The 14,777-nt window shown below is 39.4% G+C and overlaps 1 protein-coding gene across 1 annotated transcript; it reads left to right on the plus strand.

Moving 5' to 3' along the window:
* Nucleotides 1–343: 343 nt before the first annotated feature.
* Nucleotides 344–13,074, plus strand: LOC311085154 (adhesion G-protein coupled receptor G7-like; the record flags this gene model as incomplete). The annotated part of the gene is made up of 11 exons (XM_084117586.1): nt 344–383; nt 3,611–3,715; nt 3,816–3,973; nt 4,211–4,375; nt 4,741–4,853; nt 4,944–5,275; nt 8,908–8,989; nt 10,613–10,771; nt 10,866–11,025; nt 11,121–11,191; nt 13,020–13,074. The coding sequence occupies 11 exons, from the start codon at nt 344–346 to the stop codon at nt 13,072–13,074; spliced, it is 1,440 nt and encodes a 479-aa protein (XP_083973712.1).
* Nucleotides 13,075–14,777: the final 1,703 nt, after the last annotated feature.

Here is a 14,777-nt window from a genome sequence, read left to right on the forward strand (position 1 = left end):
CCCGAAAGGGTTGGAGTCTGATCTTGGAGTCTGAAACATGAGAGCATGTGTTTTTGTGTGAGCATCATCAATGGGAGCTTGTACAGGGCCCGATTCAGAACTCGCAGATCTAAGATTGGTCTCAACCCACCCCCTTTCTTGGGTTCGATGAAGTAAGGACTGTAAAACCCTTCTTCTCGGCTGGTGGGACAAACTCTATCATGTCCTTCGCTAAGAGGACAGCGATCTCCACCCGAATGACAGCAGCATTCTCGCCTCGTACAGAGGTAGAAAGAACGCCATTGAATCTGTGTGGGCGCCTGAAGAAAAGAACAGCCGAGCCGGACTGTTCTGATGAGCCAGCATGACGGGCTGGAAAGCGCTAGCCAATGCGTCCAGACTCTGTACTAGCGATACCAATGGAACCGCATTTCATGTGAGGCGGGTTGAGAGGGGGAGCAGTGGTTGCCACGTCGGGAGGTTTTGCATCCCTTGGCACTCGTGGTGAATGGTGTGTAAAAACACCTACTTTGCTCACAGAATCCGCTGTCGAGGGGGCTGCGCCTCGTTGATTCTCTCACACTTACCTTTCTCTCTTGCAACAAATTGTGGGGAGGCCAAGTGTTCTGTTCGTATTCACCAAGGTTCAGGTGCGAGTATTCGATGTCTGGCCATCGTAAAAAAAACAAGGGCCATGAACACCGTGTGTGTGTGTGTGTGTGACCCAGGGAAAGAGAAAATTGCTATTTTTCTGACCATGTAAATGTCCCACCCCCTCCCATGGGAGTGAGGCCTGCTCCAAGTCTGATGCTTGCAGAGGCCCAGGAAGTCATGGCTGCCAACTCGATGTCAGCCACAGACTGAGCTATGACACCCGAAGATGGAAGTTCAGACGATTCATTCAACTCAGATGGCATAAGGCCGCCCTCTGATGCTGTGATTGATAACTCATCTTCCTCATGAGCCCAGATTAAGAAATTAAGCTCACCCGTGGACGAACAGCCTAACTCATCCAGAAACTCGACCGGGGGACAAGAGTGTGCTGAGGAACAGGGGGCCCGGATTATCCCGGGAGAAGCTCTCCCATTGTAACCTCCAGATCGTCCTGAGCACCTGCCGCCAAAGCCTCGTACCCAGAGGTAGAAGAACCAGGAGAGAAAGCAGCTGAGGAGACTCTATGCCTCTTGAAGTACAAGAGTTTGCGACCGCAACGTTCCCATGGGCATGCTCTCGTAGTGAGTGTATGACCTATCCATGAACGCCATTTCATCATCAGGGTTCGTACCCCTTTTCCAAGGTCAAATTCAAGCACTTTTCAAGCACTTTCAAGGTCCATTTTTAAAAAAAAATTCAGAACCTTACACCACCGTAAATTACATACCAATATATAGTTAAAATTATTATTTAGTGTTTTTATCACATTAAAAGAGATAATGCTATGAACAGCCAAAATTGTGTTTCGTAATAGCAGAAAGATCAGATATTTAAGCAAATCACAAATTTTATTTTTCAAAATGTATCACTGTCTAAGTAAATGATGCCTATGAATAATACTTTTCATTATATTAATGTCCAAATATTGCTTCCCAGATAATGTGATTTTCAGACTATAAAACTGAAGTAATTTCAAGGGCTGAAAATATGAAGACACAGGATTTGAACAGAAATATTTTACAGGCCTTGGTTTTGGGACACATTCTTGATATAGACAAGGTTTGAACAAAATCTGAGACAGTGCGGCAACAACCTGTAATTCCATTTTAACCCAGAAGACTCTGACAGTGCACAGGCACCTGCCTGATAAATAGCCTTGTGGCGAGCAGGACGAGGCCGAGGGCCGTGAGAGAGCGGCACGAGGCCGGTGGCGTGATTACCAATGAGCGACACCTGCGCGACACACCGGTCTCGTATCTCTCACGGAGGAGCGGAAGCATAAAGGAGGAGCGACGACAATGAAGAGCGAGAGAGGACAGGCCTGAACTTGTGTTGTGTTTTGTTTTGTTTTGTTTTATTGTGACAGCAGTCGTTCGTGAGGGGCTGCTGTCTTTTACTTTTGTTTTGTATTTGTTTTATTTGTATAATTAAAATGTGCATGAATGTTCGCCGGTTCCCGCCTCCTCCTTCCCATAACAACAAACCGCGTTACAAACCTATATTAATTGAAAATAAATAAATAATTATTTCATTGCCAAGGCATATACATTTATCTACTGGAATAGCACAGTGTAAATATTGCATAAGGCCATCCTCAACCTTACAGTAGGCTACTTGTACGACACTCCATCTGACACGATTTCTGTTCAGCAATCAACGATTGTTGTTATGCACTGGGTTAACGTTTGCAGGTTTTAAGTTGCGGGTAGTTAATGTAGTTACTGTGCTGTAACTTTGGCAATGTTCACTGCATATTCCACAAACGAACGTGCCATAACGGACATGCATTACTAACATTACATTATCACACCAAGTACTCTCAGTCACTAATGGCCCTTTCAGAATAGATACGGAATGCGCTGCGTTATGAAATCCATTTATTTCAATGGCTTGTGCCGCGCGAGGACGTTTTGTTGCTGCGTCGACCAAAGCGGAGCGCAGCATTGGCAAGCTTGCGCGCACGCCGCAGTCAAAGTTAAAAATAGTTAAACTTTTGCCGCCGCACTCTGTGATGATTACCCGCATGGCCAATAAAAACAGGGCATCCAAACAAGCGCGGAAATCAAAATGAAAACTCCACCTACTTTTGCTCTGGCCAGCAAATCACTCTGTATCTGAAGGGCTACATTTTATTTCTCCATTTAATAAATGAACTATTCAGTCAGATAGGTATTTGTTGTAAAAGAAACAGTTACAATTTCAAGGATTTTATCCAAAATTTAAGCACTTTTCAAACCTTGAAAACACAACATCAAAATTCAAACATTTTCAAGGATATCAAGCACCCATACGAACCCTGCATCATGAGCGTGGCCCATACAGTGAAAACATCACTCGTGGCCGTCCGAGAGAGAGAGAAATTGTCTGCACCCAGAAGGACACGGACGGAATGGTATCTTTTTAAAAGAGGTGATCTGCCGTGCAGCTCTTTTAGAGGAATTCACTCTTTTATTAAGGAAATTGCCTCTTTCAGAACACCACTGATGTGAACTCCCTGCATTTATCTCTGCAAACGCTGAGAGAGACCGCTGATGTTTGCTCTGGTTCCACATGCCATTTTCATTGACCTTTTCTGAATACATCAGGTGTTTGGGGCTCCCAAGAGTGACCCCTAGTATCTGTAGTGCGACGTCAGAGAGGGAACTATCAGTATCTACAAGTTCATTTGTAGTATAATTGCAGCACAAACGAAAAATGTAGTTGTAAACTAGTTGTGTACTCAAAGTTTAGTACTGTTGCAATTAAAAATATACTTTTCTGCACTAAAAAAGTGGGCCAATTTAGTCCCAAGTAGTATTAAAATTGTACACTTACAAGTATACTCCTAGTATATTGATATTATTATACTTATACATAAAGTAAAAATATACTTGAACTTTACTTATACTGAATAAAATTGAATTATACTTTTTTTTTTTTGTAAGGGTTTGGAATGTTAGAGTGCTCCTAACAGTCATGTTTCTCTTCATTTCTTCAGGGAAAAGTGATACTTTTTTACCTGACAAAATAAAACTGGATACGACACAGGCTGAGATTTCCAAAGATAACATTGACCTTCAAATGAAAGTCAATTTCAGTGAAGGTCTACTTTCCCCCTTGTTGTATTTTGTGATTATTCCACATGAAATTATCGTTTGAAAGTGATATTTTAACTATAGTAACTTTTTTCACTCTTTCTGTAGATTTTAATAAAGATGTTGGGTTTGTCCTCTATGATAGCGATCAGTTCTTTCAGTCAAAAAGCTTTCAACCTTCTCTGGATACCAAGAGAAGAGTAATATCTGCTAACCTTCAAGAAAATCTTGGATTTGTCGACATTGAGTTTGCATTCACACCATCGGTGAGCAGCTAGTCCAACATCACACTTCCTTCTGGGCACATTAATAATGAAATGAGAAAAAACACATTTTCTCAGGCCTTTCACTCTTAAAAATAAAGGTTCCAAAAGGGAGATTTGGTTCCCCGAAAGAACCTTTCAGTATATAGTTCTAAACCATTTTTTTTCTCCTTAGTGTGACATTGACAGAGGTCGGCACAGGTATGGTGTTCATGAATTAATACATTGTTGAACTTTCAGGTCGATTCCACACTTTCCCTCAACGACTTTGCATGTGTGTTTTGGAGTTACACTAAAAATGACTGGAGCCCAGAAGGCTGCACCAAAACAATGAACCCCTCAGGTCATGCAGTATGCAGCTGTCAACCGAAAATATTTGAAAAGGCAAACTTTGCCATTCTGATGGTAAAATATATTTGTAAAAGGATGTAAATATCATTGATATTACATATTTGACTTAAATGGGTCAGTACACTCTAAAAAATAAAGGTGGTTTTCAGAGCAATGCCATAGAAGATACATATTTGCTTCACCAAATAACCTTAACTGAACAATTCTTAAAATAACCATTTTTTTCTTAGTGTAAAGAACATTTTTAATAATCAGAAGAACCTTTCTCCACTATAAACCTTCTGTGCAATGGAAATGTTCCATGGAATGCAAACAAACCAAAGATGCCAATAAAGAACCTTTATTTTTAAGAGTGTAAAGTCTATGATGTTGTGAATTAAAGTCCATTGGAACTTGAATTTTAGTGTAATTTTCTGCAGACATTTGATATCAACTATCAGTATTCTGAAGCCTTGCATTGGATCAGCATCACCGGCTGTGCTCTGTCTGTACTGGGTCTGTCTGTCACAGCTGGGTACCAAATCATAACCAGGTAAAGGCTTATAGTTTACACTGTTAAGCATAGCCACAGCTATTTGAGTGGTGCAACTTTTATAACTTATATTCATTCACTTTGCCACAGGAAGTCAAGAGGAGGCAATCCTACTTTGCTAGTTGTGAACATTTGCATGAGCATGATGGTTTTCTACCTTCTCTTCATCTTCGGCATAAACAACCCTGTCCAACATCTGAGTGTGGCAAAGTTGTCTGATCAGAACATAGTTCCTGAGTCAGACCATCACAAGTACCCAGACGAGGGTCCCTGTACAGCATTTACAGCTCTGCTTCAGTACTTCCTGTTGGCCACGTTCACTTGGAACACTCTGTACGGCATTAATGTGTTCCTCCTCTTCAAAAATGGAGTGTCTGGAACACCTCCATGGTTTCCAAAGGTTTCCCTGGCTATTGGATGGGGTAGGGGACATTGAACAAAACACTAATGTATTGTGTAGTTTGTGACTAACGTCTTGGTTTTCAGCATGGGTTAAAACTATATATGCGTAAATGCATCAACTGGTATAAATATTGACATTTTTAGTGCGGTTATGCCAGTGTTACCTGTGCCACTTTTCTGCTGCTGAATCATTAGTGCCACGGCAAAATAAATATATATTTTTTTTAAATGTCAAGAAAGCTTTGCTTTCTGTTGAGTTTTCCTCAATCATTTACTCAAAATTTCTCATCATTTACTCAACCTGGTGTTGTTCCAATGCCATATGCCCTTCATTCTTTTTGTGACCACAAAAGGAGAATTAAAAACAAAATGTCCTGCTCGTGCTCGTCCATACAATAGCAGTGAATAGCAACCAGCATCAAGCTTTTTAAAAAATATGCAAAAACAAAGACTCATGCCATATATTCCAAGTGTTCTGGGAGTATACTATAGGGTTTGGAAAAAAAACAACAACCAGAAACTTGCAGAAAAATCCTGACCTTAGCCGTTGGTCTTCTGTACACTACTGGGCGACGTGTGAGTTTGAGACTTCCCAGAGATATTTAACTCGGTTAAAATAGCACACAGATACTTTTCATGTTGCGTTTTTATTAATCTTGATTTCTCACAACTTGTGTGCTTTTTCTGGGCAAGACGGAGTGAACTGCGGCACTAATAGAATGCACACATTGCGCAGCCGTGCAGAGAAGACTATAACACTAACTCCAAGGTCAGGATTTTCATAAAAAAATACATAAAACTTTTGTTTGGTTTGTTTATTTATATACCCCCAGTACACATGGAATATAAGACAAGTGTTGCATGGGATCATTCTGTGATACTTTTGGATATTTTTTTAAAAGCTAGATGCTGGTCGCTGTTCACTGCCATTATATGGAAGAGTGCAAGCAGATTTTTTTTTATTTTTTTATTTATTTTTATTCTCCCCTTATGGTCCAAAGAAGAAAGAAGGGCATGTGGCATACGAACAACACCAGGGTGAGTAAATTAAGACTTTTTTCGTAATTTTAGGGTGAACTATCCCTTTAAGGTTTGTTGAACGTTAATCATCTAAAGTAGTGTATGATTGTGTGGAATTGACCCTCTCACTGTGACGTTTTCTTACCAGCATGAAGAAGTGATAACGGTGAGGGAAGTACCTCAGTTATTATTAAAGGGACTGTTCACTTTAAAATGAAAGTTACCCCATGATTTACTCACCTTCAAGCCATCCTAGGTGTATATGATTTTCTTCTTTCAGAATACAATCGGAGTTATATTAATAAACACTCTGACGCTTCCGAGCTTTATAATGGCAGTGGATTGCAACCATCAGTTTGAAGCTCAAAAAAAGCTTCTAGCCAAACAAACATACGGATTCGACTTAAGTCTAAAGCGCAACTTATGGGAGTAGTGCGACATATTGCTGATATTTACGCTACGCCATGCTACTTCCGTCGTCGTAAGTTGCGTAAGTTGCGCTTTAGATGCAATTAGACTGTGTTTGGCTGGAAGCTAGAATTTTACTTTGTAACGTGTTAAATATGAATATTTTTCTTACACAAAGTCATCACTTTGCTTCAGAAGGCCTTTATAACCCCCCCAGAGCCATGTGGAGCACTTTTATGATGGATGGATGCACTTTTTCTGAGCTTCAAACACATGGTTGCAATTCACTGCCATTATAAAGCTGGGAAGCGTCAGGGTTTTTATTACAGTTTTTCTCAATTGCTAAAACACTAAAACCCATTGGCTGAACAAAGTTCTCAGTTGCCTGAACTCATTTAGCTAATTGTGCAGTCTGTTGTCAATACCTTAAACCATTTCACATGGTAAAACAAAATTTACAGATCTTCAGCAAAATTCTAAACACATTGTCATTCTCAAAACACATTCTGCACTCTAATGCACATGCCATCCATACTGGTAAACACAAGTGGCAACAATCAAATAAAAATAAAGAACACATGTCATTGATTGAACACAACCACTCAAAATTGATTTAACCTGTTTCAAAAGATGTGACACAACCAATATAAGCCAGTTCACAGGTTGTTGAAGGTGGGAAGGAGAAAGTCTGAGAATGGATAGAAGAAACAATGTGAGAGGATGAGGACGAGTGCGTATCTGAGGTGGAGGAGGAGGAGGGCAAGAAAGAGGAAGATGAGGATGAGGAGGGCAAGAAAGAGGAAGAGGGGGAGGAGGGCAAGAAAGGAGGAGGGACAATATTGCTTGTGATGTCGACGAAGTGCTCTGGCCTGGCCTGACCCAGCCCAAAGACAAGAAGCACACTGATCACGTTTACTCCTTTGATTTTTGTCCCTTTTAGTATTGTATACTGTAGTACAGTGCATTGTAGGCTGTATACTGTACAATGAACAAATTGTATGGCCCTGAACATTGTTAACAGTACCATTTGTTTACAGTACTGACTGCTCAATAGATTTTGACATGTTGCAGGTTCATATCAACAAAGAACAAGAATTACAGTATCACAGAGACAAAGGACAAGTTTGTGAGATGCAGGGTACAGTACTGTAAAAATAGGGGTACAAGGAGTTAAAAATTGCAAAGAGCAAAGCAGAGTAGTAATTTCTGATCAATTTTGAGCTACTATGATAGAACATGTTTTCGTTCATCAAAAGACAATGATGGAAAAATATGAAATTTGTTTCGAGATTAAAAATGTACTTCTCCCTGAGAACTATATGTTTTGAACAATGTGTTTTCTATTTTTTGGTGTATTGTTTACTGACTGCTTGATAGTGTATATCATTTTGATCACTTTATGATTTGAGAGCAGTGTTTGATTTTGAACACCGGTAAAACTGTTTTGAGGCGAAAGTTTCATTTTGTAAGAGGAGTCAGAGGTTTTGTAAATAGTGCTTGAAGATGAGCTTTTGTGTTTAATGTTTTCAGAAAATGGAGCAAGGTTTCAGAAATTGTGTTTTAGCAACTGAGAAAAACTGTAACTCCAAATGTATTCGTCTGTAAGAAGAAAGTCATATACACCTAGAATGGCTTGAGGGTGAATAAATCATGGGGTAATTTTCCTTTTAAAGTGAACTACTCCTTTAATCATTATCTAGAGTAACCATGCGTTTCGAGCATGTCAAGTATTAACATAGGCCTATATATAATCACCAAAATGTTTTCAGTATGTTTTTGAAGATTACAAAGTTGAAGAGGCTTCAGAAATCACTCATCTTGCTTAAACTAAATACAAATAAGAAGTCTTGCTTGTATTGGAAAAAAAAAAAAACACTACTTACTCGGTGAGAAGATATTATAAAACTATTTCAAATGATTGTTTAGTTATATTGATCAAGTAGCTTTACTGCAGTGTACATGACTGTATTTTAATTAAAACGTTTTTCAGCATTTTTAATCACTTTTCCAAAAACGAAAGAAAGAAGGGTAGGTGTATACTTGTGTATATTGTTATCAACCAACATTTTTATGAATATTGGTAAATCGTTTTTTCTTATTTCACCCACCCCTGCATCCTGGGTATTAACTGCAAAATCAAACATAAGACTAAACCCTAAATATGAAATAATATATCCAATAATATATAATGTCATTAAATGCCAATAAATCTTTTTCTGTTTAGTTCTACCTGCTGTTATTGTTGGTATCTCATTGGGTTCCACCTACAGTGTGAAAGATCCTTTAGGTTATCGACAAGAAGAGTTGTAAGTATCAAATATTTCCATTTTTTTAAAACTCAACTTTATTACTTTTATGCCCAGACTCACAAACAAGGCTTACGCCTAGTCCCAGACTAAAATGCATGTTTGAGCTGTGCATGTTATAAAAAGCTACTTCAATGCCCTAATTTAAGACCTACAGTAACCCTGGCTCAATCTAAGCCCTGCCTGCGAAACCAGCCCTTAGGATAGTTCACCCAAAAAGGAAAATTCTGTCATCATTTACTCACCCTCACATCGTACCAAACCCGTAAGACTTTCGTTCATCTTCAAAACACAAAGATAATTTTAATGAAATCTAAGATATTTATGTCCCTCCATTGACAGTCTACGCAACAACCACTTTGACACTTTGAGCAGTTTAGTCCAAATTTAATCACTATATATGATGAACAGATTGAATTTAGGCTTTTATTCACATATGAACATTGTTCAGCGAACATAAACAGAAACTCAAGCATCCTTGCTTGCGTCGCTGAGAGCGTCAGGCTCGAGTGAAATCCTCCACTGTGTCCCAAACGCTCAAGACTGGATGACTGGTATCTTGGGGTGGGGCATGCTGAACAGCAGCTTCCCACTCCAGTGCCTTTCCTCCACACCCTCGATGGTTGGGTGGGCAAGGGGTACATGGGTCTCCCCCCAGTGGAGCGTGCCATTGCGATGCAGCTATGGCTTTAAAATGCTGCCATCTGGCGGGGTAATGCGCATTTCCCATTCAAGGCCTGTAAGTTTTCGTCCATGATTATGGCCAAGGCTTACAGCAATGCTGAACAGGCGTCTCTGCCTCTGCCCTGCACGCCATGGCCCTCTCCTGCTAGTGTATCAGGCCAAGGCACTCAAAGAGTTGCACGAGAGTAGTTCTGACCCAGGTTGATGCAGGAACTGCACACAGCGACGGACCTCACCCTATGTGCGTGAATGAACCTCATTGGTGCTTCCTGAAGCTCAAACGTGCTGTGTAACACGAGAATGAACCTCATTGGTTCTTGCTGAAGCTCAAACGTGCTGTGTAACACGAGAATGAACCTCATTGGTTCTTGCCGAAGCTCAAACGTGCTGTGTAACACGAGAATGAACCTCATTGGTTCTTGCTGAAGCTCAAACGTGCTGTGTAACACGAGAATGAACCTCATTGGTTCTTGCAGAAGCTCAAACATGCTGTGCGCAAGCATGCTTGGGCTTCCATATACCATAACTGATGCGGGCTTTGATGAATGTTTATATGTGAATTAAATCTTAAATTCAATATGTTAATCTTATAAAGTGATCGAGTCATTTCAGGAAATTTGGACTGAACTGCTCAATTCATGTGGATTAGTTTCATGATCTCTTTATGAACTTTTTGAAGTGTAAAAGTGGTAGAGCATTACTGTCAACGGAGGAACAGAAAGCTCACAGATTTCAGTAAAATAGCATAATTTGTGTTTCGAAGATGAACTAAAGTCTTATGGGTTTGGAACGATATGAGGTTGAGTAAATGACAGAATTTTCATTTTTGGGTGAACCAACCCGTTAAATGTAAAAAAAAAAAAAAATTCTTTAATTCTGTGTTTTTACATTGTTCTCTCTGGATTTTAGTAGTTCAGTTGTCACTTTTCTTTGATGCAGTTGCTGGCTGGCTTCACTGGACCACAAACAGAAGTTCAGTATGTGGAAACCCATGTTTTGGGGATTCTTGCTCCCATTAATGCTCATGCTGCTCTCAAGCATGGCAATACTGGTGCACTTCTCTCACAACATCTGCAGGACCAACCCTAACTTAAACAGGTATGTTTACTTTGGGACCAGAAAAGCACTATCAGTTATCAACCAAAAGGCATTTATGAGAATATATTTAACCAATAACACTGGTGCTGTTTAGATCACTGAAAACTCCTCTAAAGAAGAAGATTTTGAGTAGTTTCTCTCTGGCAGTGATGCTCGGCCTGTCCTGGGTCACCGGCTACATTTTGATCATCACCCATGAAACAAATCTCAAACTTATTCTGAGTGTGGTTTTCTGTCTCTTAAACACAACACAGGTGTGTTAATGCACATTGCACAAAAATGAACAAAATCTTATAATAGATTATAAATAAAATCAGCAATGTTTCTGTTTTTCTTTCCATTTCTAAAGGGTGTTCAGATATTAATTTTATTCACTCTGAGGCCGTTATTAAACTCAAACCCAGCATTTCTGGACAGTCTGTGTGCATTAAACATAGGCTTTCACAGGAAGACTTTCTTTTTATGGAAAAATAAGAAACCAGAAAGCAACGAAAGCTACAAATCCACCGATTATGAATTGTCCTGATGGGCCATCAAAGGTAATAACCAAAAGATGATTATTTTGAGACTTCCTTTAATTCATTTCAATGAACTTGTGCAAAATCAGTTTTTGTGTGTGTTTTTCGTAATTGTGTAATACAATTTCACAGCAAAAGTTCAGGGACATTTTTATTTGTGCATGGTAGAAAGCAAATACTGATACTGACATAATGACATACAATAAATATGGAAAATTGAACTATATGGTTGAGGGAGAAGGCTACACAGTGAACTCAGAGAAAACGCTATGCTTGAGCAAACAGTTTGTGAATAGGCTACTACAAATGATGGCCGTGAAAGAGACTGTGAACACATTGAATAGGATATGTTTAGTTGGTGAATAGCATAGGCTACAATACATAGTTCCCACAGGCCAATTAATGTCACGTGACCTCCCCGGAGACGCCATCTTTGAGGGCAAAAGCTGCTGTGTTTACAATGTTTTACCATACTGTCTATGAGTTTTACAAGCACATTTCGAATATTTCTTTCCATTTATAATGTTACGAAAATCATGAAGAGACAAAGTGACAGAGATTATAAAGAGACTCTATTAACACAAGACAGAGAGAGGTACAATGCGAAAATTTCAGTCATAAATGGTGTGGATCCGTATGCGCTAACAAAGGAAGCACTGAGCACTGATTATGCAGCTTTGCCTCAGATACAGTATTATCATGTGTACCATTATCTGGTATTGGCTAGGAGTTTTAATACATGTGAGCAATTCCGAGCCTGGAAATATGTGCATGAATATGAATATACACGGTATGAAAATAAATAAAACTCGCGTGCAAATTAATTAATGTAATGTAATGTAATTCTTTAGGGACATAATCTGAGATTGCCGTGCTGGAATGTGTGTGTGTGTGTGTGAGAGAGTGAGAGAGTCGCGGGCGCGATCGAACAGTGGAAACAATGTTGTTTTTGTATGTTTTTAATATCTCGTCATTTTGTTCATACAGGACATAATTCAAACTGCAAAGTATTAACTTCTATTTGTGTACACTCGCAATAAAAAACAACAAATTCTTGCGTGTTTTGAGGGAGTTTCTTTCCTGTTTATCCTCGCCAGCCATAACCTCCGTCGTTGTTCTGACAAAAGCTTAGTCTTCTCACATTCATGAAGTCTAATGACGGGTATACTGTAAAATCCAAATTTAACTGAACCTCCGGCACGATTTAAACATCCATTGACCCAGCAGGAGATCACCATTTTCACTTTTTATCACGAAATTAACTCGCTTCAGCTTCTTCTACTATTGTTCTGCCCACAGAAATGGCGCCGGGTCGGCAAATGCTAAAAAACTAAATTTAACTGAACCTCCGGCACGATTGGAACATCCATTGACCCAGCAGGAGATGACCATTTTCACTTTTTAATCACAAAATTTCCGTTTCAGCTTCTTCTTCTCATGTTCTGCATTGTAAGAATGTTGTGTTCTGCCCTCAGAAATGGCGCCGGGTCGGCAAATGCCCGTATGTTGTGACGTCATGTGGGAACTATGTATTACACAGTAGCAAGGGTGTAACTTTGGTTTGAGAAGTGGGGGGGACACAAAATGTGGGAAAATGTTTTTGCACTTTTAAAAAAGATAGTACTGCCGTACTAACAATTTTATGTGTATGTGTGAATTTTGTGTGTATTTGTGTGTTTATACACAAAAAAATGTTCTGAATTTAATGTGTATGTGTGATATATTGTCAGGGTTTCACCAGATCTGCACACTCCGCCCACTCGTTCACCCTCCCCTGATTACTGATTCACCTCACCTGCACCTCATCATCATCAGTATCCTTATAACACCACTTCACCTTCAGTTCACTGTCTGGTCTCGTCTATACCAAGATATGCAAGACTCACTCCCAAGACTTACCTGTGATACTCATCTTCAGTCTGTGTTCCTGTTTACCATCTGCCATCACCGCTGATCTCCTTCATCCTCCGTTCACCAGCCTGGTCTACCTCCATCTGCAAAAGACATTCTGTTATTTCTCCAGCTAAGTTCATTTATCAACTCATTACAACATCTGATGGTTCTGTGCTTCTGTTCCAAATAAAACTACGGTTTATTTTATTATTTAATTTCTTATTTTATTATTTAATTTCTGTCTGACTCATCTCTAAACCTGACATATATTTAATGTATATATTTACAATGTTTTATTGTGTGTGCCATTAGGAGCTTTTTGGGCTTTGTACACACAACTGATTTGGTTTTAAATTTCAATCTTTAGGACTTACTGTTGAAACATTTTTCAGGTTATGAAATCTGCCCTGCTAATTACAAAAGTAGTATAGGTTTCTATTCACCACTAATGAATGTCATATAATTCACACGAAAATGTGCCACATTCCAGATGATGATTTAAAAACTGCTCGAAATCTGATCTGATGGAGAAAACAACAATAGATATAGCTTTGTTAACACCTGATTTCATTGGCTTTATTTGCTGTTCAGACTAAAGAAACTTGTTTTATTTTTATTTTTGTAAAAAAATTTTTTTTAGATGTGTCTGAACAAAGCTTGACGACTAAGGTTTGGAATGGCAAGTTTATTGTCAGCTGCCAGTTCTGTTTTTTTGCAATGTTTGATTTGCTCTAATGTAAAATAATATAAATGTACTGTAAACACACCAATCTATACCAATCTTCACACCAAGTTTGGCTCATTTCTTCTTTTTTACTAATCACTGTTGACATATTAAACATTGATGAAATGACATATAGACTGTTGATCTTAATGAGATTATATGTATGAGTTTAGGAATTTCTTTACTTTAGTTACCATGGTCATTTTAGTTGAGATCATATTAGCGGTTAGGAAGTTTCTGTAATACGCCCCAAGAACCCTAAAGCCAAGTCAGGAGAACGTTTCCACCAGGGGGAGCCGTTTACAAGAACATACTTTTGTGATGCCTAGAAGATACTTAAAGGGATAGTTCAGGATTTTAGACATGAATCTCTAGCTTCCCCATAAGCAGTGTGGTGCATTGACCATGACTTACCCCCGACAGCGTCCTGTGAGCCGAGCTCCGGTCCAGTTTTGGTCAAGATGAAATTAGTCCGGCAAGTTTGCTGGGGTCACGGCAATAAAGCTTTTTTCTTCTCAAATCAATATGTGTTCAAAAGAGTGATATATTTGCAGCACAAAACCGCTGTCTATGGAGAGGTCAGACCTCGTAATGGCTTGGCACTATTTTCTTCCCCGTCATATCACTGCGCGCTGCCGCTACCTACAGCCAGCTGGGAGCCGCGCACGTGTCACTTTGTTTACAGCTCGTAAAGAGAACGATAACATGTCTGACTACAGCAGCGACGATGACAACATTGACTTCGACACACAGCCAAAAGGATATCTTTACGAACCTGAATACACAGATGACGAGTTACGCCAGATGGAGTTAGAAAGGACAGAAAGAGAGAGGATGGACAGAGAAGTTGAACAAGTTGAAGCTGGAGCCA

This window comes from Abramis brama (genome assembly GCF_963993115.1).
Source record: "Abramis brama genome assembly, chromosome: 6".
Classification (NCBI taxonomy): domain Eukaryota; kingdom Metazoa; phylum Chordata; class Actinopteri; order Cypriniformes; family Leuciscidae; genus Abramis; species Abramis brama.